A 23,940-nucleotide genomic window follows, 5' to 3' on the forward strand; every position below is an offset into this window, starting at 1 on the left:
TGAGGGTCATGAAAATACAAAGGTTACCCTGCTGTTTTCTTTAGTCATTTCTTTTCCCATTTTTCTTATTCTCTTCTTCATTGTGTTCCTTATTCAGCATATTTTCTTCATTTGTTTAGAAGCATCTCAAGTTACCTGAAAAAGTCCTCTCAGGAGAGCCTTGTGTCTGCAGAGGTTTAAACCTGACCCAAAGTTTCAGGGAGCTAGAAGAGCGCCTGCATATGGGCAGACATGATCAGTCACATGCAAAGTGCTACCACTTCCTGACATTCAGACTAAAAAAAACCACTACCACAGAAGCACACCCAGGAAAGTCACTCAAACGAGAGCCCAGACAACACGTTGCAAAGGCTTCAGCACAAGCCCCTGTCTGTCTGTGTCTCTACCATTATTTACACACCAGCCAAAGCTCTTGTCAAGCACCTGTGTCTAACCTGTGGACTCTGGCAAGTCAAAGCATTTTATTAATTGATCTCAGCAGTATATAATGAGCTTAAAGGGCTTACCTGCGTGTCCCCGGAGGTGCTGGCTCGAGGCGGATGTCAGCCTACAGCAAACCATTAGCACATAGGCCAGAAGCAGCCAGTGTGACAGCAGCACCCACCTAGCACAGACTCTCATCCTGTGGAGAAACAAGGTCCCAGTCAGTGAGGCTGAGGAAGGCCAAGGTCTTTGGCCAGCCCCAGGCAAGGAAACAGAGAGGGACGGTGAAGAACCTCAACACATGACTTCATCCCCCTCCCCAAGGAAAACAGCAAGCTTCAGTTTGCACTGAGCATTGACTCTGCTTCCAACAAATGTCCTTCATAATTAAAAGAGTTCTCCGAGTTAACACCACGCCTTGATGAGAGTCTGCTTAGGAATCTCCAAGGAGCAGCTGAAGCCATATTCTATCCTATCTCAAAATGTAGAGGGAACTCAGAGCCATTTTCAAAGAGAGTACACAGGCTCTCTACGACTGAATAAACCCCTAAAAATTGTGCACATGTGGCCCAAGAACTTTGGGGTCCTTTTTCTGTATATTAAGACCCTCTGATTCAGATGGGATTCATGGTTCATTACACAAACCTCAAATCAGGTGGGGAAAAAACAGGCCAGAAAAAAAAAGAAAAAAGAATCTCAGGTATAAGGAGTCACACCTTAATTGCAGGACTCAAGAACTCACTGGATTCAAAGTCATCATTGCCTATTTAATGAGTCCAAGCTAGCCTGGACTATGAAGGGAGGGCCTGTCACCAAAAACTGGAAGAAATGGAACTAAATCACCATCATATGCGTGGACAGTATCAAAATATTTCTCTAAGATAACTCTATTCACAATTGGCTATACCCTCTACTCTAAAACAAAGTGAGCAAACAAAAGGACTAACAGGGGTAAAAAGATGGCTCTATAGGGATGCCACTAGTCGTGTAAGATGAGGAACTGAGTTGGTACCTCAGCATCCAAGAAAAAAAATGGATGTGCTACACACACACACACACACACACACACACACACACACACACACACACACACACACACACACACACCTGTAACCCCAGTGCTGTGGGAGACAGATGGTAGACTCTCTGGGGCTTGCTGGCTGCCAGCCTGGTAGATGTCATCCAGTGTCTTTCCTCTGCTTTCATGAACACAGGCACACATACTTGTACATTCATGAGCACATGTACCACACATATGTACAGCATATATGTACACACATTCTCTCTCTCTCTCTCTCTCTCTCTCTCTCTCACACACACACACACACACACACACACACACACACACACACACGATAAAGAACTATCAAAATGCTTTATTCTGACTTCCTACTTTTATGAATTTCCAAATATTGTAAGGAAATTTAAGTTGGCTCACTTTTTCTACTTTGACTTTTAAAACAGTTGTGAGCTCCTATGTATGCACTGGAAACTGAACTCAGGTCCTGTGCAAGATTAACCAACACTCTTTTCTCTCCAGTCTCTCAACTGACTTGTGCAGCAAAAGTCAAACCAGCTCATTTGTGCTTACCAGTTTCTACCTGGCACAATGGACCAAGGAAGCCTTCTCTATGCACAACCCTGCCTTAGAACTCTGCAGGTGGATTCCCAGATACCCAAAACAGTGACTGTTCAAGTCTCTCCCAAAAATCAGGGTAGCATTTGCCTACAACCTACATACTTGCTGTTTATTCTCTTCATCTTTGCTCTTTGGAGGCCTGCCACCAAGCACCCAAATAAATACATACAGAGTCTTTTTTCTTTCTTATAAACACTCGGCCTTATCTTGGTTTGTCTTTTGCCAGCTTTTCTTAAATTATCCCATCTACCTTATGCCTCTGGGCCTTTTCCTTTTCTTACTTCTTTCTTTCACTCTTACTCCATGCCTAGCTGTATAGCTGTGTGGTGGCTGTGTGAGTGACCCCTGCCTGATGTTCTCCTCTCCTTGTTCTAGCTTGTTCCCTCTTCTGTTTGTTCTCTCTACTTATACTCTCTGCCTGCCAGCCCCACCCATTCTTTCTCCTGCCTCACTGCCGGCAGTCCATCACCGTCCATCTCTTTATTAGACCATCGGGTGTCTTAGACAGGCAAATCTTCACAGGTTCACAGAGTTAAACAAATGCAACATAAACAAAGGCAACCCATCTTTACATCGTTAAACAAATGCTCTAGAGCATAAACAAATGGAACACACCTTAAAATAATATTCTACAATACTGTTGTATAATGTCACACACCTTCTATATAACCACACAGCTCATATGTAACTGTATACTTACTGTGTAAACTCACACCTCTTGACCACATACCTCCATACAAGCACACACATCTGTAAAAGGCAGCATACCTCTTCCATAACTGCAGCCTTCCTGTACAAGCACACACCTCATGAACAAGCACACATTTCCTGTATAACCGCTACTCCTCTTTAACGTCACACCTACCCTGTATCCTTTCTGTGCCACACACCTCTGTACAACAGCAAACCTGCTCTATACTGCCTTTTACTGCATTCCTCTTGTTTAGCCACAGGCCTCCTCTAACCACAAACCTGTACAACCATACACCTCCTACATAATCCCACTCCTGTCTAACTGTAACCTCTTGTGTAAACGCATACCTCCTGTGCAGTTTCTCACCCTGTGTAATATATACCTCCTATATGATATGCGCCTCCTGTACAACCACATTCCTCCAGGATGACAAACACTCCCTGTATAGCTGCACACCTCCTGTATAAATGTATACCTCCTGTGCACCTTAAAAATCATCTCTAGAGTACTCATGATCCCCTGAGTGATATAAAAGTTGCAGCAAAGGCAGAAGATGAACCTGACAGGTGGGATTAGATCATCATGTGGTTAACTGAAGATAGAGTTTCTGTCCCACTTGGTCCCAAATAAGTACATTGGCCCTTACATTAATTAGAAATTGTTTGGCTGATGGCTCAGGCTTCTTATTGGCTAGCTGTCTCTTAATTAGTAACCCATTTCTATTAAACTATGTACTGCCACGAGGTTGTGTCTTACCCATATTGCTCCAGCATGTTAGGCTTTCCTCTCTCTGCCTCCTCTCCCTGGAATTCTCCTCATCTTGTAACTCCGCCTATACTCCTGCCTGGCTACTGGCCAATCAATCAGGGTTTTATTCATCAACCAAGAGAGAAACATATATACAGAAGGACATCCCCCATCAGGTAACACAGAAAGTCAAAGGAAAAATCCCAAAATGTTGGCAGCTGCCACCAACCCAGAGGTACCACATCTCAGGCTCAGAAGCCCCAGCAAACACTCCCAGACACAGGTTCTAGTCCAGCCCTCTCCCTCAGACTCTATTTCAGTCAGATGCACCATTTAAAAAAGATGTCACATTGCTCATGGATCTGCCACCAAGTCTGCTTTGAAGCAGCCAGGCCACAATGACATTCTCAGACCATCTCTGAAGATGTCCTAGTTAAAGATGACACAGGGCATTGACTTCTTTTCACCCTTGCAAACTGTGGCCATGCCCTTTGGAACCGCTAAATGAGGTGATTTGCTCTGCAGCCAGAGGGAACTACTACTCCACTCCGCCAATATGTCATGTGTTGTCTGTTTGACTCACTAATTGCTACAAATTGACCCTGCCTGCAATTATTTCCTGTGATTGGTACAGTTTCTTTCTTTTTTATTATTGAAACAATCTCATATGTATCCCTGGCTGGTCTTGAACTCAAAGAGACCCGCCTGCCTCTGCCTCTATACCTGACTTGCTTGCACTATTCTTTAAGCAAACTGGTTGCCCACATATAAAATGTGCAGACTGAAGAGTCCGATTAGAGTCCACTTCCTTGAAAAGCTACTTCTAGAACTCTGAGGCTCACATTTCTGTGGGACAGGGTGAGTAACAACAGCTCCCTAGAAATGGGCCTCCATACCCATACTCACCCTTGCAAACTGCGCCCAAGCCCTTTGGAACCGCTAAATGAGGTGATTTGTTCTGTGGCCAGAGGGAACTACAACTCCACTCCGCCAATACTGTCCCATGTTCTTGGTCTGACTCACGAACTGCTACAAATTAGAAACCAAGGAACTTGGCCCGCGCCACGGCTGGTGAACCTAACTTATAGCCCTCTCGATTTTCAGCCATAGAATACAAGGGGGAAACATTTGAAACAATTAAATCAATAAGGATTGTGGGATTAACAGTTAGAATTTAAATCGCCCTGTACAAGAGAGAATATTCCACTAAAATTTCATCAAGGGATTAAGGATGTGTCACCATTGGTAGAGGCCTTGCCATGTAAAACCAGGCATGATTGAGCATCCCTGTTAGCCTAGCACAGGGGAAGCGAAGGCAGGAGAGTCAGAAGTTGTCAATCATCCTCAGCTAAATGAGTTCAAGGCTATCCCAGTACAAAAGACACTGTCTCAACAACAACAAAAGGGGGAAAAAAAACGAATAAAATTATCAGTCTCTGCTTCCCTTATGCTAACTGCTAACTGATAAGCCTTAGCATCTCAAATTGGTGTGAGGTCCACATAGTGGTTTCTTTGTAACCTTTGAGGCTGCTCCAGGGCTTAGGTCCCCTTTAGGCATGTGCACTGAAGCAGAGGAGATGGACGCTGTATTTTCATGCTGACCCTCCAAAGCAGAGAGAGACCACGTTTGTCTCCAAGATGAGAGTGCTCAGGACTTCTGAAATAAATGACTAAATGTAACAGTTGACGGTAAGTCAAAAATAGGAGCTGGGTTCTTGAAAGTTAGGAGTCTGGCATGGACCTTCTGATCACTGCTGAAGGCCTGAAAACAGTGACGTACTTGGTTCAGTTTCCCATCACCCCTGGGCCAGGAGAGGAAAGGAGTAACAAAAGGTTTGAACTTGGGCAAGTGTCATCAACTAGAGATCCAACCAGGAAAATGGTCCTTGGGATAATAGAAAGCGTATCCTTGGGCTTCGTAATTGAGATTCCATGTTATAGCACTGGCTGGAAGCCCTCATGGGCCCTGGAGGTTTGATGGGTGGGATGATGGGAAATGTCATTCTGTAAACATGTTTCTCATATTGGTTAATGAATAAAGCAAGATAGGAAAGCAAGATAGGTGGGACTAGGAGACAAGGAGGGGAGAGGAAGTAGTAGGGAGGAATATCAAGATATAGGACCAAGGGTAGAACTCTGGTCTCACTCTCCGGTAAGATAAGAACTCATGGAAAAACTTAGATTGAAAAAAATGGGTTAATATTTAAGACAGAGCTAGCCAATAAGAAATGCTAATAACTGTTGTTATCTAATACAGCATCTTTGTGTGTTATTTGGGGCAGGCTGCCAGAAAACTACTCATAACAGTGGGGTCTTCCAGCCCAGCCTCAGTCAGTTATAACTATTCTTCTGAAGAAATCACAGTCCCATCTTAGGGTTCACCTGACTAATTCAGTTGGATAAGGATAAATGCAATAAGATTTTAATTGCATCTTCCAAACCCTTTTGCCTTTGTCCTGTGCTTGAAATCTATTCAAAGAGGTGATCCACATGTTAAACATGGTGTCTCCCACACTTAGAAGGGGACTGCACCAACCTGGCTTCTCAAGATGTGAATGCTGTACTACCCTGACAACCTGCTAGGCGTCTCTGAGCCAAGCATATGTGTCATTTCCCTGTGCTTCACGTCATCCTAAATGGTTTCTGTTTTCCTGTGGAATCCAAACAAGTCCCCCAAATAAGAAGAACAAGGAGAGACATTCAAATCCTAGGCCATGGTCCCCCAGCCAGATTCTTACAGGAACTGTTCTAGATGCCAGGTTCCTCTGCTCCTAAAACAAGTGCTGGGCATGGTGACACATGCCTCTAACCAGCACTGGGGAAGCAGAGGCAGGTAGTTAGTTCTCTGTGAGTTCAGGGCTAGCCTGGTCTACATAGTGAGACACTCTCCCCACCGCATCCCCCCCAAAGATACAGTGAGTCCCTTGAGAAGTGTCAGGACTGGGTAGTGAGATGAAGCAGGGGTCACTCAGACATAGTTCTGTGTCCCGAATGTGCCAGAGGATTTTAAACATTGAAATTACTTCATTTAAAAGACGGTGCTAAAATGAAAAGAATGTTGACTATCCCTTTCTTCTTTCAAGACAGGGTTTCTCTGTGTAACCCTGACTGTCCAGGCTGGACTCAAACTCAGAGATCCTCCTACCTTTGCCTCCTGAGTGCTGGGATTAAAGATGTGCACCACCAGCACCCAGCTTGACAACTGTCCAAAATTTTATATCTTTTTAAAGGCTTCCAGGAAGCTTCATCGATTCTTGGCTACTTGGTGTCTACCAAAACCATTTTAACTATTTTACCTTAGAGAGTTCAGAGGGTGTGGTTCCAGTCAAACACAGTTACTCCAGAAAGTTCTGCAGAGTGGCTGCAAAGGCTTCTTCATAGCGGGGAACCATATCGGCAGCTCCCAAAACCTGCTTCAGTTTGGAAACCTGTCTTTAAAGACACAGACATAAAACAGGAATGAATTAGCATCTAATGTTAGCATTAGGAGTAAAATAATGCTTTCTACCATGACCCGTGATGTGTGCAGAAGGCCCACAGAAGAACAAACTCTCCCTCATTAATAATGTTAGCCAAGGGGCATGGAGGACTCAATGCTAATTCACACAATACAGACAATTGTATGTTTGTTTTGTATGTACATAAATATATTTGTATTTGTGCATATATGTAAGCAAGTATGCACGATGTGTGTACATGCATGTGTGTGTTGAGAAATTTAAGTACTTGTCCCTTACAGCTCTCTTCCTCCCCCACCCAGCTGTAGAACTCCCGTGCTCTCAAGGTTGATCAAACAAGGTTGTTCTCATAACTTTCCGGTGTGCAGTGCCTGTGCCTTGACCCCAGGTGTGGGTGGTGCATAACTTCCTCCTATGCTTAGCCCCTCCCCTGGCTTGGGTGTATAAGCCCATTACTCTCTGTAATAAAAGGCAGCAGCTTCCTCTTCACTTCTCGTGGTGGTCTGTTAAGTGTTTCAATCCTGACACCCTCCACCAGCTCGGTACTCTGGCCGTGCAGGTGCGGCATGTGTGTTCACTAATGTAAACGGGTATAAATGCACATTTACATACATGTAATCAGGCATGAATGCATGTGCCTGCATGCATGTATGTATGTGTGTAAACACGTGTATAGGAATGTGTGTGCAAGTCCATGTAGATAACAGAGGACAACCTTGGGTGCTGTTCGTCAGGTGTCATGTTCTTTTTAGGTTTTTTAGACAAAGTCTCTCACTGACCTGGAAGTCTGAATAGGCAAGAATGGCAAGCCAGCAAACCCCAGAAATACATCTGTCTCCACCTCGCCAGGGTTAGGGTTACAAACACCATGCTACCACATGAAGCTTTTTATTGCACAGGGTGTGGGAAGTGAGACAGGATAGCCTTGACTATCCTGGAATTTGCTCTGTAGCCTGGGCTAGCCTTGAACTCACAGAGATCCTCTGCCTCCCAGGTACTGCAATTAAAAGCGTGTGTCACCACCACCTTAAAAAGCTTTTTATTTTTGTAGTGTGAGCCTCAGGGATCTATTTCAAGTCCTTTTTGATCAGTTGAGCAATCTCCCCAGCCCAACACAATACAGATTTAAAATAGAAATGTTCTCAGCAATACAGCCATTCAAGTTTTGACAGAGCGACCCAAATCGTTTAAGATACACAGTTTCTCAGTCCTCATGTCACTGACCATTGGACACAAAGGAAATCTGAGACAGTCCCGAAGGGCATACAGCTTGCTCAAGCTCACAGAACAGGTCACACTCAGTCTGAAGATCTAAATCCCTGGAGCTGGGTAACTGACACCTGCGATGACACTAAATCATCTTCAAGGCTGCTGCTTGAAAAATGTTAATGGGAGACACACAGAAAAGTCTTTTCATTGTAACTAACTCATACCAAATTATAAAGAATTCAAGAAAGTCCATAGTTGGCACTCAACACTCCAAATGTACCAGCATTTTCCCACCTAATGGAATCATGAAAGAGAGAGGATGAGAGAACTGAATGATCCAAACGCCAGAAAAGCCCAATGGTCAGTGCTTCACGAGCAGCCACAAATCCCTGGGTTCGGTCTCCAGCACTGCATAAAGAAAACACTCAATCAAAACCAAAGCATCTGAAAAACAAAATGGACTATAATGCACTGCCTTGCACACTGCTGAGGGAAATACACCCCTCCCCACTGTACAGAGAAAAACCGTCACATGCACCAAAAAACTAATGGATATGGCACTTAATAAGTATGGTATTGCAAATATCAAAAGTTTTCAAAATGCCATCTCACTACTTTGGAATTCTCATGAATCCATTACAAATGCACCACAGCCTGAGTGAGATTATTTCTCTTCTTCAGATATTTCAAAGGTTGTTCCCCCAGTCTGATGAAAGAAACTATCAGGTGATGAACTTCAAGACCAACCCCTTTGAGGGTCATGGGAAACAAAGAGTGTGCCAGGAACAATCCACTCCACAAAGGGAAAATATCTTTAAACTGCTACATAAACATGAGATACTCAGGAAGTTCATGCCCCAGGTCCTTCAGCCTCATGAAGCATCTTGATTGTCATGTCCACCCAAGGGCATGACATGACCTTCTGCTATTGGAAAGCAATGCATCATATAATCTATCAGCGCCAACTCTTCACCTACTGAAATCAAAGGTGACCTTTTCTGGCTAATAATCATCTTGTTTTCTCCACACAGAAAGAACAACTGAGCTTTCTGTTTTCAATTCACAAAAAAAAAAAAAAAAGAAAGAAAGAAAGAAAAGAAAAAAGAAAGAAAAAGAGAAGAGAAGCACTCTCAAAAGAGACATACCTTAGCATAGTTCACATGCCAGACAAGGTACCAGGAGTTCAATTTTAGGACGCAAGGTGACTCATTCAGGCAGATTTTCAGTGAAAATAATAAACTCTTCCTTCTAAACCTCACTGATCAAGACCACCAGATTGCCATGCACATCCCTCAAGCATCCACTAGGGGTCACACCAACTAAAATATAGTTGTTTTTGTAATCCAGGCTCGCCTCAAACTCAATAGGGAGCCAATGATGACCTTACCTCCCTGCCCCCACATCCCCAGTGGATTACATACATGCATCACTAAAGCCAGTGTTAGGGACCAACCCCACAGCCTCTGTGATTGCTAAATAAGCTCTGTACCAAATGAGCTATACCCCCAACTAACACTACCATTGCTGTCTGTCAGCTTCAAAACTCATTTATGTTTAAAGAGTTTTCAGAATACTCAGTGATAAGAGACATTGCCCACATTGAGGCTAAGATGTTTAAAATGTTTTGCCGTGCCTGGACATTCCCAGAATGCACTGAAAAGCCAGACAGCATTGGGATGCTGGGCTCTGCTTTTCATCTCTCACCTGACATGGTGGCATTAAACAGAGGCAGGTGTTTTTTCACAAGAGAGGAGAATGTCTATTCATGTTCCCCAATACTGAGTAACTCTGAGGTTTCCAGGCCAAGGAGACGGCTCTTCAGATGTTTAATTTATTTCCGTGTTACACAGCAAAGAATGCCGCCTGCCCTTGATTTCTTATCAAGGAAATGGAGAGGCTGTGCTTTTCCATTCTCTTGATCTGCCTGCCTTCCCTGTTAGCAGGTGAGCTCCCCAGGGAAAGGCTCTCTTATGCAGTACCACCTCCAGCACACATGCCAATCTCTATCCCACCCTGAGGTTTTTCATTCTAAAAAACCTGTGCTGCTGACACATACCAGATCCTTTTTCAAGTGGGCACACAAAGTGGCCTGACATCTGGATCCAATCCAGAAAAAAAAGAAGAAAACTCAGACAAGCTCAGGTGTTAGGGGCGTTTGGAACATAAACATTCTGCTTTTCTTAGGAAAATTGCCTAGATCGTAAAGAGAAAGAATTATCTGCATAAAGAGGAAGATGTGTCATCCACTGGATCTCGAGCAACGAAACTGAATTCCTTGTCATTGCCAGGATGAGCCACACACGTACAAGCAAACAGCTAGAAAGGGCATTACCCTGATGATTACAAAATCTGAATAGAGGACATAAAGTACAGTGTTGAAGAAATACTCAAAGTCCTATTTTGATTATATTGCAATTCAAAAAAAAGTTTTTCTTATTGAAAACTGTGCCCTGAAATATTAAAGAATAAAGAGATAAATACTTCCAACTCATTTCAAATGAACCCATGGGAAAGAAAGAAAAAGCAGGACAGACAAAAAGAGAGATACATGCAGGAGGGAAGAGGAGAAGGGAAGAATGGATGGGTGAGTGAATAAGTGAGTACAAAGCAACGGGAAAGGTCCCTGGTGGATGGGGCACACGCGAAAGCTCTGTACTAGTCTTCCAATTTTCCATTGTCAGAAACATCAAAATTAGGTGTGCACTTGAAAGGCTTCCATTTCCTTTCCTAAGCAATGGAGTTCATAGCTTGAACATTGCACTTGATCCTCCAAGCACCCAAAGGAGGCCTGCCTGTTTTATTATTTAAACCTCTTACTGGGCGAGCAAGATGGCTCAGTGGACAAAGGCACTTGCTGCCAAGCCTGGTAACCTGTTTGATCCCTGGAATCCACATGGAGGAAGAAGAGAACTAGCTTGTCTTCCAACCTCCATTTATGTGCTGTGGTACATGAGTACATGAATACATGTATACATACACACATAAATACATATAGTCTCGATAGATAGATAGATAGGTAGATAGATAGATAGATAGATAGATAGATAGATAGATAGATAGATGATAGAAGAAAGATAGAATTGGGGGTGTATAATATATACATACACATACATACATATATACATATATATGTATATAAAACAATAGAGTGGTATTTGATTAAACAAATAACTTATACTGCTAGGCATGGTGAAAGATATATGTCCATTGTACCACTGTACCAGCACTGAGGCAATAGAGACAGGAGGGCCACCAGTTCAAGGACATCCTCACCACATAATGAACCCCAGGCAAGCCTGAGCTACACGACCCCTCCCCCCACAAAGAACAGACTCTTACACAGGATCTGCTGTGGACCAGACACCCAAGTTAAGCCTTTTAAAATATTAACCCCCACTGGATACAAGGATGCATATCTTTAATTCCAGACACTTGATTGGATAAAACCGGAAGATACAAGATTCCAGGCTAGCTTGGAATACAGACTCTATGTTAAAATTAGGATGGCCTTGGGGCCAGTTCAGTGACAGACTATTTTCCTAGCATAAATAAGGCCCTTCATTCAATCGCTTGTACTGTAAAACAAACACATGAATGAACAAGCATCCATTTAAATTAGAGCTTATTTCTATCCCCTTATGTCCTAGAAAAGACCAGAAATTCATCCAATGTCACCCAGCTAGGAGTACATGATAAAAAAATTCATATTATAGCCACCAGGCACCAAGACATCAAATGTCTAAAATCCACTAGACTATATACATTTATTAACACAGTCCCAAAACATATGCAGCTCTTCCCATAAACGTAAAGTACACTGAAAATCAAGCTGCTTTTCCTTGGCATCTGAAGACACTGAACTACTACTCTGGGCCTCTGTCTGCCGAGACAGAATGCTGTCATCAGCAGACCCTGGATTGGATCTAGGTGGTTTACACTGATGCCTACACATTTGTTCAGCTCTGTCTTAAAAGGCTACTAGAAGTGTGTCAGGTAATGTGTAACAGATTCACTGATAGGTAGCTATCCCCATATCCTGAGTGAAGGTGAAATCTGCAAGAATCGTACAGGTCCGAGGGTCTGAGCCACCATTTTATCAAGGGTATGAAATCAGTTTGCACTTCTGGTCAAAACTCTAGAATATCCAGCAGAAATATTTCAGAGCCAAGTGACATAAACAAAGGCCAAATTACTTCTGTTGGCATCTGTGAATGAATTAAGCACCAAAACAACACAAAAAATAAATAGGTGAATAAAAGGATTTCTTTCTATGCATGCATTTATATTTATTACCTAACACAGTCCCATTATGAAACATTTTTGCAAGAACCTAGCAAGGCAGAATCTGGCTTAGTTACAAGTAAACAGTCCAAATTGCCTCTCCTGCTGGCCACTGGTGGGGAAGGTCTCCAAGGGCCTCTTGCATCAGCACCAGAGTGGTAAGGACACAATCATTAGCTGTTTACAGAGTCACCACTAGATCTGCTCTGACCTCCAGGGTTAGTATCTACTGGGATAGCCGGGTGGCTTCTATTCTCAGCCCTTGGGTGCCAGGTGCAAGGCAGAATAGTCCTAGCTGCTGTTGTTAAGAGGCAAGATGCTGCAGAGTCCCCAAGCATGCTAAATCACTTTTCTGCACTTGTTCCCATCAAGACAGAAGATGATGGAGGTGGAAAAATAATTCCTAAATACACAGCCTTGGTTTGGGGAGCCCAAGAGGTCTTACAAGTAGAAGCAAAACGGGAAAGACAGTCCTGGGAGTGGTAGCCTTGCCAGTAACCACCAGACACTCTGGAAGGGAACCTGCCAACGCAGAAGGGACCCTCAGGTCTCCAGTCAAAAACCAGGGGGAAAATGTCTCCATTTCCAGTTGGAAAAAAAAACTGCACTGAATGTCTTTGCTAATTTGCAACCAGCTTTTCCACTTTAGAACACATGGCCAATGGAACCTTTCTCTGGCAAATTAATTCTGGAAGGAAACAGGAATTAATAAGCTCCTTAGGCTGAAGCATGTGCTAATGGAAGTTACAGGTTACCCCTGTTCTTGACTGGTGTATTGCAAGCGGTATCACATGGCTGAATTCTCTACCAAGCTCTCAGTTATGATTATTGCATGAGGCATGGAATTACTTCGCCATTGGAGTATGGGTATCAGCTACATTAAAGTAGCCTACTTTTCTGCCAATATGTGGTAGATGCATGCCACAAATTGCCTTTTTATGGCTTCCTTAAAAACATCAATGTAGAATTTACTACTGGGTCATTTTACAACATACTAAAGTACATTGTAAATGAGCCATTAAAGACAATAACTGTGTCTATTAAAAATTAAAGAATTTTATAAATGGCATTTTAATTTCACATGTTATCAATACTGTCTGTTCTGAATGATGGAGTAGAGTTCTTGAAGAAGGCTCTTCTAATTGGAGCTGAATTAAGTTAATTAAATAAACATGCCACGTCCCCATCTGGCTTACACTCTAGTTTTAAGACCTGAGAAATTCCTTCTAACTATAGCATCTTCATCTCCACGAAGTGATATTCCTTTCTAAGGCAGACAGGATCAAACTTTCGTTCCTTCATTGAGAAAACACCAGGTGACCATGATGAGCACAAAGCAGTTATTGTAAGCGACGTTGCTGCAATGGGGGACAGAACACATGAAACATGGAAACCTGGAGAATAACATAAAATAAAATGCACTCACAAAACTCAGTGTCACCCAGCACAGCTGCACAGCTCAGCTCATCCATCATCCAAGCGAAATAGCCAGGTCTGGGGCTGAGCAAATATGACCGACCGGTAATGACCATTTAGCCATAAATCTCTCAAGGCCCAATTATCCTCACTGCAGAGGTTTGATTCCTTTTAATTAGACTAGTCTGTAATTGGAAATGTTCCTCTCATTTTTCAAATAATCAACACAGAGTGACAAGGATTTTAGCTATCATCATAAAAGATCAGTATAGCGTATTGGGGTGGGAGGGTGGGCTACCAAGCTCTGAACTTAATCCAAAACCTGCTTGATATGCTAGGATCTAACCTCAGTGACAGGAATATGCACAACACGGAAGGAAGCTGGAACACTTTTAGCAGAAGTCCGGCTCCTTACTGGGGGTGGTAGACTGCTGACAAAGGTAACATGTGACCGTCTGGGACAGGGTGATGTGTTACAGCCCTCCCGTACCCAATCTCCAGGATAGCTGTCATGCATATCACAGAACTTAAATATGTGGTGTTCATAAGGTAGCCCCTAAAAAAAAAGAGAAAATAAAAGACCATTTGACCACGAGGTTTCTCCAAAATTCTCTCAATTAATAGAATTTGACTAAGAGCCCAGTCAAGTGCCTTCCAGCCTTAGCAACAGATACTCAGAGCATCATTTAAGTCTAGTACAGTGTGATTCAGCTTGAAAGACACAGTGGTCTTAAACAGACCCTCACAATAAATTCAGCCATAGCAGGATGGCATAGCAAGACAAAGCCTGTTGCAGACAATATTGGCTACTTTAATCCATTAGCAGGATAAATGCTTCTCAAAGGTTTAATCTAAACCTCAATTTAATTTTCAACTTTAAAATTATCTTTTGTTAGACAAGAGAGCCCTCTTGTGGACAAAGAATGAAAGGCCTGCTGTCAATCCATACTCTATTAATATATAAATACACTTTAATGTTTAATAAATCCACATTTGCAAAACAGAATGCAAATCATTCCTAAATAAGTATAGGATGTAACTTAAATGACCATACTACAGTAAATAGACTCCATTTTAAAGTTAAATAAATAAGCAACAGCTTACAAATGAATTGGCAATTATTTCTACCAATTCCTACCTATACAAAATACCAGGGTCACATGATGCCGTACTTTCTGCTTCTCCTTGGTAGCTCTAAAACACAATCCCAGAGACAGTCTTATCAAGGCTCCTTAGCGATTTAAAGATACTCAAAATACCCATATGTACTGGCAGTGGACTCGATCCACCCACTGTGCAAGGACATGCTGAGAGATTAGAAGCAAAACTGATGCCTGCCTCCCCAGGAGTGACCATCTAACTGGGGACCACACACTTGCATGAAGCAGCTGAAGGGATAGTCTGTTAACATGGGGGTGTCTTTGGGGAGAGTGTAAGCGAAGACTTGAACTAAAAAAAAAAAAAAAAAAAAAAAAAAAAAAAGGATCGACAAGGCTCTCAGAGATCCAGGAAAGAGGACAAAAGGGAAGATGACAGCAGGGGCGGGGCCGGAAAGGCTTGGGGCTTGTTTACTGGCTGGTCGCTTTGACCTGGAGTAGAGAGAGGGTACCAGCTGCCAGAGCAGGTGGGGCAGGCTGCACTGAAGTCACACAGTCTTCTGCATCTCACCTGTGTGGTCAACAGGTCACTTGTACACTAGTCCCTCAGCAAGTGCATTTGAGTGTCTCTTCTTATGAGAACCAATGCGCTGTGCAGAGGACAGACCCGGTCCTGGGAGCCCTGCAGCTCGTGTCTCAAGCACCGGAGAAAGGGGCAATGGAAACCAAGCTGAGTAAAGTCACTGCAGACTGGAAGGAGAATTATAGGGAAAGTGGATGTGTGGTGGATGGGACTGGCCATGAGTAGTGGTGGCTGGGACTTGGCACTTTGGGATGGTCTGGCTTCTCTAAGAAGGTATCCCAGCATCAAGATGGATATGTGACCAAAGGAGGAAGAAAAAATTGAGGCAGCCAGAGCAGAGTGTGTACGTGGGAAGGATACATAGGAGCTCAGGTAGCCCAGGCTGACCTCAAAAATCACTCTGTAGCCAAAGATGGCCCTGAACTCCTGATCCTCCCGCCTCTGCCTCTTGAATGCTGGGATTACAGACATGGACCACCACACTCAGTTTGTGTGGTTCTGAGGGTCAAACCCAGGGCTTCGTGCATTCTAGACTAGCACTCCAACAACTGAACCACAGTTTGATTCTAAATGTGACATGGGAGGAAACAGAAAGTGGCTTAGCCTTTCACAAGAGCGTGGTTTTTGTCTGCTGGATGGAGAAAGGAATCCCACACCTGGGGAATGGTCAGAGACTGAGAGACTACTTTAGGGCTCCAGGGACAGTGACAGCTTAGAGCAGGATGGTGACAACAAAGCCAAAGAAAAGCTGATGCTCTGAGTGACACAGAACCTGGCACATGGGTGGCTTACGGAACATGCCTGTGAGAAAACTCACTCATGGGTGATGGAGTCACAGAACTTCTGAGTGAGCCATGCTGCATAGGGTGTGGGATGGAGTCTGTGGGCCAGCAAGGAGTGGGTGCTTGGCTGCTTGGAGAAGCAGGGCCTCACCACTGGTTTGGCCGAAGCCCGCTCCCTACCTCTACCCTTCATTAACTCTCTCTAGGACCACAATCTGTCTCACGGTGTATCAGCAGATCTACCTATGACCCCAAGACATGAACCCCAACACCAGCTGATTTTTAAGTACATCTTAAGATCTCAACAGAAACACAAAGGGATGGGTTTGACCAGCTGTCTGAGAAGACAGTACCAGTGAAGGCAGGTTTCCCTGCTGGGGGGAACAGGGGACAGTCCTCTTACATACCTGCTAGATACTTTGCTCCTTCAAGTCAGGGGCAAACTAGTAAGCTACCCACAGGGCTGACGTGCTCAGTCAGGGTGCCAGAAATACTGGCTTTTATCTTATGGATGTTTTCTATCACATAGTGGATTATTTTCTCCCTTCATTTTTGCCGCTAGGAAGCTCGGAGCCAGTTTTACAGGGAATTGGGCCTTTGGTTGAGCATCTTCTGCTTGGCTCTCCTTTATCTCCATTTCTCCTTTCACCTGAGAGTTCTCTCAAATCTGCTCTTATGGAGACAGATTGAACTTCATCAGCAAGACACTGTATGCATTCACTGATTCAAGCTCAACTCTTATAACCACACCCCTCCATTGCCTACCCTTGTCTCTACCCACCCCACAAGACAAAATGTCTCCACTATGCCCTGGCTATGAGAGGAGAAAGAACTATTTACAAATAACAAACTAAAAACTATTGCAAAAGCCATGCTGCATAGGACATGCAAGCAACTGGCTCCCATGGGATACAGGGATAATGTCCTGGAAGACAAGGGACATAGGCTTTGGAGGAAGGTAAAGGAGGACCTGAGGAAGAAAGCCTGGTGCTTATTGTCTAAAGAACAAGAGGAAGACACAATGAGCAGGGAACAGGGTAGACAGGGACCCCAAGGACACACACTTGACAGCTTCTACAGAGATCAATCTTGGCAAGCAGTAATCAATAACCAATCACTTTCTGCAAGATTAAAATCAGCATGCTATGTATGATGCAGAAAAATGTTCACAGGCCCTAGAAAATACTATTATTTAATAATACATTAAGTAATAATACTTAAATAATAATACATATTATTTAAGAAGAGAAGAGAATCAAAGAATCTGACATCTTGATAATGGAGTCACAAGTATGAGGCTCACACACTTGTACCTTATGGCATTAGACCTCAGAACAACATTAGAAGTCACTGGACTTCTGCTACTGTTTGTTTTGTTTTGTGTTTTGTTTTTGTTGTTTTGATGCCCCTGTTTAACAGGAGTGAAGAAAATTAAATCCACCTGTTCAGACAAAGACCCCAAACAAGAAGCAATAGACATGGGATTTCAAACTAGGCTGGGGTTCGCCACATCGGAAGAAAAGGAGAGGAAAATAGAAAAGAGGGAGGGAGAAAGGACAAGGGCTTAAGACTGAACAGGAAGTGCTGAGCCAAGACTTTGGGAGTCAGATGTGTGGGCCATACCCGAAGTCGAGCTTGGAGCCGCCCCCCCCCCCCCCCCGGCTCCAACTGAAGCCTCTGAAAAAGATAAGAGTTCTTGCAACATCCAGACCCAGTGATGGTCGAGGCACCTGTCACTTTTCGTATGTTACCTTTATGAACAGATGAACCACCACTAAACACTCCCGAGATGATGAGGGCCCCGGAGCACCCTGTGGAAAAGACCCTTCGAATTTTCAGAGGACCCCTTAAGCCCCACCTAGGGTCTGGCATCGCTGGCCCGGGTCAAAACTGGGGGCCCATTCCTCTTATCTCCCTCTCAAAAACAAACAGTTTACATTTCCACAACCAGAACCCCAGTCTTGAGCAACATCTATGGTGATTCCAGATATTCACATAAAAACCTGTGAATCAAAGCAGCATTCGGGCACCAGAGCAATGGTTCTCACAAGCCCTTGTGGGTGTAACAAACCCTTCACAGGGGTTGCCTAAGACCATTGGAAAACACAGAGATTTACATTACAATTCATGATAGTAGCAAAATCACAATTATAAGGTAGTAATGAAAATAATTTGATGGTTTGGGGTCACCATCACATGATTAAAGGGTTGCAGCTTTAGGAAGCTTGAGAACCACTACACCAGAGTAACATTCCAGAAGTAAGTATGCCTATCTAAGAAAAAAAATAAAAGAGGTAGTGATCCCAGATCCCCCTATACAGGAGAGGCACAATCTACTTCAAAATACTTTTATAGCAAACTTAACCACAGTCAGCTGGAAATGGTATACTCTTCCTAGTCATGAGATTTTTGCCCTCAGGGTAATAAATGTACTGTTCATCCCTAAGTGGAAACATGTGGAAAGCCTGAGATATCATAATCTAGTCTGTAATGCAAAAAAATTATGCTTGGGAAGCATGACTGGCAGAATTGCTAACCTTAGATAAATTAACAGTTGCCTAAAGTTCACCATTCCCTTTGGTTACCAAGGCCAAATGGCAGAAAAGCAAGAAAATAGAAATACTATCCTGCTTTTTGTCCCAGTTTTCTAGCCTTCCTGCCACAGGACCTTTGCACACATCAGTGCTTTGTTTGGATACATCCTTCTGTCTTTGTCCACCTTGTGATAATTCCTCCATACCTTGGGGGCCACCATCTCCTCTTTAATTTGCTAACATCTTCTACTCCACTCCTCCCTTCGGACCTCATTGCACTCTTACACTCTTCCGAGTCTTCCATATCCCCACTGCCTATGAGGACAAGGTGTAGCCATCTACCCTCAGCATTTCCCTTAAGAGACCACCTAGCACAGGACCCGGCAGGTACAAATCATTCAACAAATCTTTTCATCACATGTATTTATGTTTTGTGGGTGCATTTATATGTAAGTACCATGATGCACACCTGTCAATTATAGGACAATCTGTAGAGCCGACTCTCTCCTTCCACCATGTGGGGTCTCAGGAGTTGAACTCAGGTCTTAGATGCAAGCACCTTTACCCTCTAAGCCATCTCACTGGGTCCCTCAACAAATATTTGCAGAAGCAGCAACTAAAATAATGAATTTAAAAACATAAACTTAGCCAGGATTTGCATGCTCCCTTCCTTAAAACTCTGGTTTACCAATCTGCTAGTCATGGAGCCATGGATTCTGCAAATCACAGGTTCTGCCATATGGCTAAGTTTTTAACTGGAGATACTTTCTTTGGTCTCAACCTAATTCACAACTAAACTTTTACTGTAAACATCTAGAGGCACAGCAGGATTACCAGCAGGGTTTCTGTGAGATTCAGCCACCCATGGCAAATTCAACACAAGCCAGGTGATGTCTCCTATTCCTGGAATGCAGAGTTGGGACTGGGCAACAGCCTGTCATTTGGGACTAAGTTGTAGAGAACAAAGAAATACATTTAGGAAGTGTGTGGTGGCCATCTTTCCCTGCCCACATACAGGACAACAAAGAACCTAACTTTACAGAAACAAGACTGGCTCCAATGCACAAAATCCTGGAATAAGACAGGAGAGTAGGTTCTAGGTCCCAGAAGGTCATTGTCTTTGCAGTCCCAAACTTCCTTTATCTGCACACTTCCCTTCCACTCTATAAGAACTTCATTAGATATCCAAAAAAAGTAAAACTTCTCACCTACCTAGGCCTTGTTAGAGTGGTTTTCCAAATGAATGTATCTATCCCATCCCATCGACAGGGAAGTGAGTCTCCCACAGTGAGATTCTCCAGGGCACAAAGGTGAGGGGCAGCAGAGGTGGGAATTTTATCTGTGACACTAGAAGAACTCCATCTATTCTCTGCAGCTGAACTTTAAATAAAGTCTAGAATTGAAGTTCATCAGATGCATAAGCCACAGGTCACACACTCAAAAACACAAGGTGGTGTCGGTCATACAAGAGTGAAGTTAGAAGAGATGAGTCAGGAAAGCGCCCCATAAAACACGCCTGAACCACTATGAGCTAAAGTTAGAAACAAGCAGCCACTATCGCTTCTGCAACCAAACAACGCCTGGCTCCAAGAGCCTTCTGTGCATTGTTTCATTTCATCATCACTGGGAAAAGGTGGTCCCAGTATCCCCAAATTACAGAGAGGTGGACACAGCAGTCACATGACATGGGTCAGCCCTCAAGAGGAGAGGCTAGGCCGTAAACCCACACTGCAGCATCAGCCTGCTTAGCACTGGGAATATGACCTTCCTCGTATCCCAGAGTTTGTGTTCTGCAGCCACTCCTTCCTCTAACTGCAACCAGGACTGTTTTCCAGTCAGTACCCGAACCATTTTGTCTTCCGATCACACACTCTAGTGCAGTGTTTCTCAACCTTCCTAATGTTGCGACCCTTTAAAACAGTTCCTCATATTGTGGTGATCCCCAACCATAAAATTATTTCATTACTACTTCATTGCTACTGTTATGAATTGTAATGTAAATATCTGATATTCAGGGTATCTGATACACAACCTCTGGGAAAGGGTTGCTTGACCCCTCAAAGGGGTCAGGACCCACAGGTTGAGAAATGCCGCTCTAGTAGGTTGCTGCCTTCTGACTTTCTGCCTCTGTTATTTGCTACTTGTTGTGTGCATATGTCTTTGTACAGGCGCCTGAGAAGCCATGGTAACCTTGCTGGACATTTACACTATATACCCAAATAAGAGATTGGTTGTGCATCTCAAACAGCATTCACTGGATGATAATCAGCAAACCTGAGAAAACCTGACAAGCCAAGTTAGGAAAATCACTTCCCCAAGTAGTTTCAATCTAATAAGTAATTTCAGACATCGTTGGTTCCTCCAATCAATGGTCATTTCTATAATAGATGAAGGGGGGGGGGCTGGCACAAAAAAACCAGAGGCAGAACTCCTGAGAGACCTTCCCCGCTTCTTGTTTGTACCTGACTGAAACAGTGACAGACCCAATGTGTTCATTAAGTTCATATGCCCCACCCCTTTCTGGGGAGCCACACGCTGCAGGGCCACCAAACAGGAGTTCAGCACAGACTTTGAAGGACAGGGGGTAGGGGGCGCATGTGCAGCCCCAGCAATAATGGGGAAAGCAACTATCAAACTCAGCATGGCCTGAATCTGAGGTCTTTGAGTAGAATTCAGAAGTCCATAAACCAGGATGAAAATGAAGAAAAAAAGAAAAGTAACATTATATCTTCTCAAATCTCTCTTTGAATTTCATTATTTTTACCTATTGTAAATGTTGACAACAATAAATACATATGGGTATGGAGTGGTCCCTCCAACTTGTCACAAGCAGGGACCATAGACATTGTCAATTTTCTGACAGTTTGTTGTAGACACCTTCAAATGTGTGTCTATCAACAACCTGACACACCCATAGCTGTGCCTTCGGACAACTGAGCCTCGTGTTCCACATCACACAGTGCCTCGGGGTTTCCTCACTGAATTCCTGCACAGTTGGGCTTCTTTTGCATTTGACGTTGTATGTTTTATGACATAATCATGGAAGCCAAGGAAGATGGCTGAGCAAACTTGAGGACTTGAATTTAGATCCCTAGCACTCATGTAAAAGCCAGGCAGGGTGGCACACACCTGTAACCTCAGAGCTGGAAGGCGATGGGGTCAGAGACAGGCAGAGCCTTAGTCAGCCAGTGGAGCCAAACTGCTGAGTTTCAGTTTCTGACTGACAAACAAATAAGTGAGTGAATGAATGAATGAATGAATGAATGGGCAAAGATCAATAAAGACGTCTGATAGTACCTTCTGACCTCTATACATACACACATGAGCAAGTACACACACACACACACACACAAACACACACACTAAACATAATTTTAAGAAAAAACTTAAAGAACAACAAAAACTAGCCACAATTCAGCTTAGTTAAATATCCAAAGGGAACCACAGTAAATCATGTACCTAAAGGGTTAAAGAGCATCCACTTCAGGAATTGTAAACCTTTTATTTACAGTATCTAAGCTGCCCCTTCCCTTTGCCTGCTCCTATCCACATAAACTAGCCCAATCACCCATCCATTCTGTATTCTCTACTAAGACTCAAAGTTAACCATCAGATGATGTAATGATGTAATGTAAGGCATCAGCTTGTCCACAAAAGCACCAGGAAACTGTTGCAGAATGCCTTTTGGATGAAAAACTAAAAAAAAAAAAACAATTTGTCCTGTACAGAGTTCCATCGTTTCAAGTGCCTCTTGCAGCCACTCTCCTGTAATGTATTCCAACTTGCAAGTGTAGAAATGGCCTCATTATCCCCACAGAAGTCCTTCAGAAAGTCTATTTCAAAGCGAGCACCTCAGAAAGTTAGCCCACAGTTGGAAAACTAGCTCTATAAATACGCATGGCCCAGGAAAGCCACATGAGCTTGACTCCATGGCTGTTTCTTCAAGGAGGAAACAGGGAGAGTCTGAGGCCAGCGGGCTGCTGACTGAACAGCTGTGAGAAAGAACGGTGGAGTCTCTAAGAACTTCAGGACGATGGGGGTCAGAGGTCCAAGAACAAAGAGACCCTTGTCATCCTGATGGAGGCAAAGAAAATAAGCAGGCAAATGTTAACAAAGAGGTTCATAAAAAGCCCGGAAGTGACTGTGGTGCAGGCCAGGATAAAAAAGGCCGAGGACAATGAAGAGAACTCATTAGTATCGGTGGGACCTTGGTATAGGTCTCCCCAAAGCCTCTCCCCAGAGCCTCAGACGAGGATGTTGGGACAAGAACAGGTGGTAAGGGTGTTCAGGAGCAGGGTAGCTGGATTCCACCAAAGCTTCCCCACAAGAACAGAGGTGCACTGAGAACAGCCGGAAGAATGGTCTGCCAGACACCATGTATGCATGAGCTGTTCCCCACAAAAACTGAGTGCTTCCCTCAGGAGCATTCACTTCCGGGTTAAAGGATGTAAACTTCTGGACAGCCTGTGCAAGCATGCCACTGTGTGAGAGACATTGCCCATGAAGACACCTGGTGACTGCTGGGGCCAGAATGGGCCTGCTGGCCTCCATAGCCTGCTTAAAATCAGTAAGGGCTGGAGATGTGCCATGAGGCACCAGAAGACTCTACTACCGCAAATGCGGAACCTAAGCTTTTTCCTTCTAGAGGACCTTCCTCAGCATTGAACTTTAAGATTCCTTCAATCACTAAATAATTTTTAACCCAAATCTAGATGCCCGTACACTGTAGTGAGTAAGCCAGGGGAGTCCTCTGTGTCTGCAGACCCTAGAGATTAAAACAAATAGCATTTAAGATATTGATTGTTAAAAACAGGATGTACAACAATTGGACATGAAGGGGACCAGGAAGAGAGAACAACTGGGCAAGGGAAGTTGAGGGATATTACTAGAGTCAGAATCTTTGGGATGAGATGGTCCTGAGTCACATGGAAAAGAAATGTGAAGGCAGAAGAGGCAAACCCTGAGGTTTGGTGCAAAGGTCACACATCAGGGCAGTTTCCTACAAGGTGGGAGCTCAGTGTTACACCCAAGAGCTTACAACCAGGAGATCCCAAACTTCTGTGGCAATTCCTATTTA

General features: G+C 43.7%; 1 protein-coding gene across 1 annotated transcript in view; it reads right to left on the minus strand.

Moving 5' to 3' along the window:
* Positions 1-6,890, minus strand: part of Tafa4 (TAFA chemokine like family member 4) — a 150,454-nt gene extending 143,564 nt beyond the window's left edge. The window contains exons 1-2 of the mRNA XM_051203517.1: positions 6,800-6,890; positions 507-622 (exon numbers count right to left, since the gene is read on the minus strand). Of these exons, the coding sequence (XP_051059474.1) occupies positions 507-621 (115 nt within the window). The 5' untranslated portion in view covers position 622; positions 6,800-6,890. The remainder of the gene's footprint in view (positions 1-506; positions 623-6,799) is intronic.
* Between the last annotated feature and the right edge of the window lie 17,050 nt (positions 6,891-23,940).

Source organism: Phodopus roborovskii, unplaced genomic scaffold (genome assembly GCF_943737965.1).
Source record: "Phodopus roborovskii unplaced genomic scaffold, PHOROB, whole genome shotgun sequence".
In the NCBI taxonomy this organism is placed as follows: domain Eukaryota; kingdom Metazoa; phylum Chordata; class Mammalia; order Rodentia; family Cricetidae; genus Phodopus; species Phodopus roborovskii.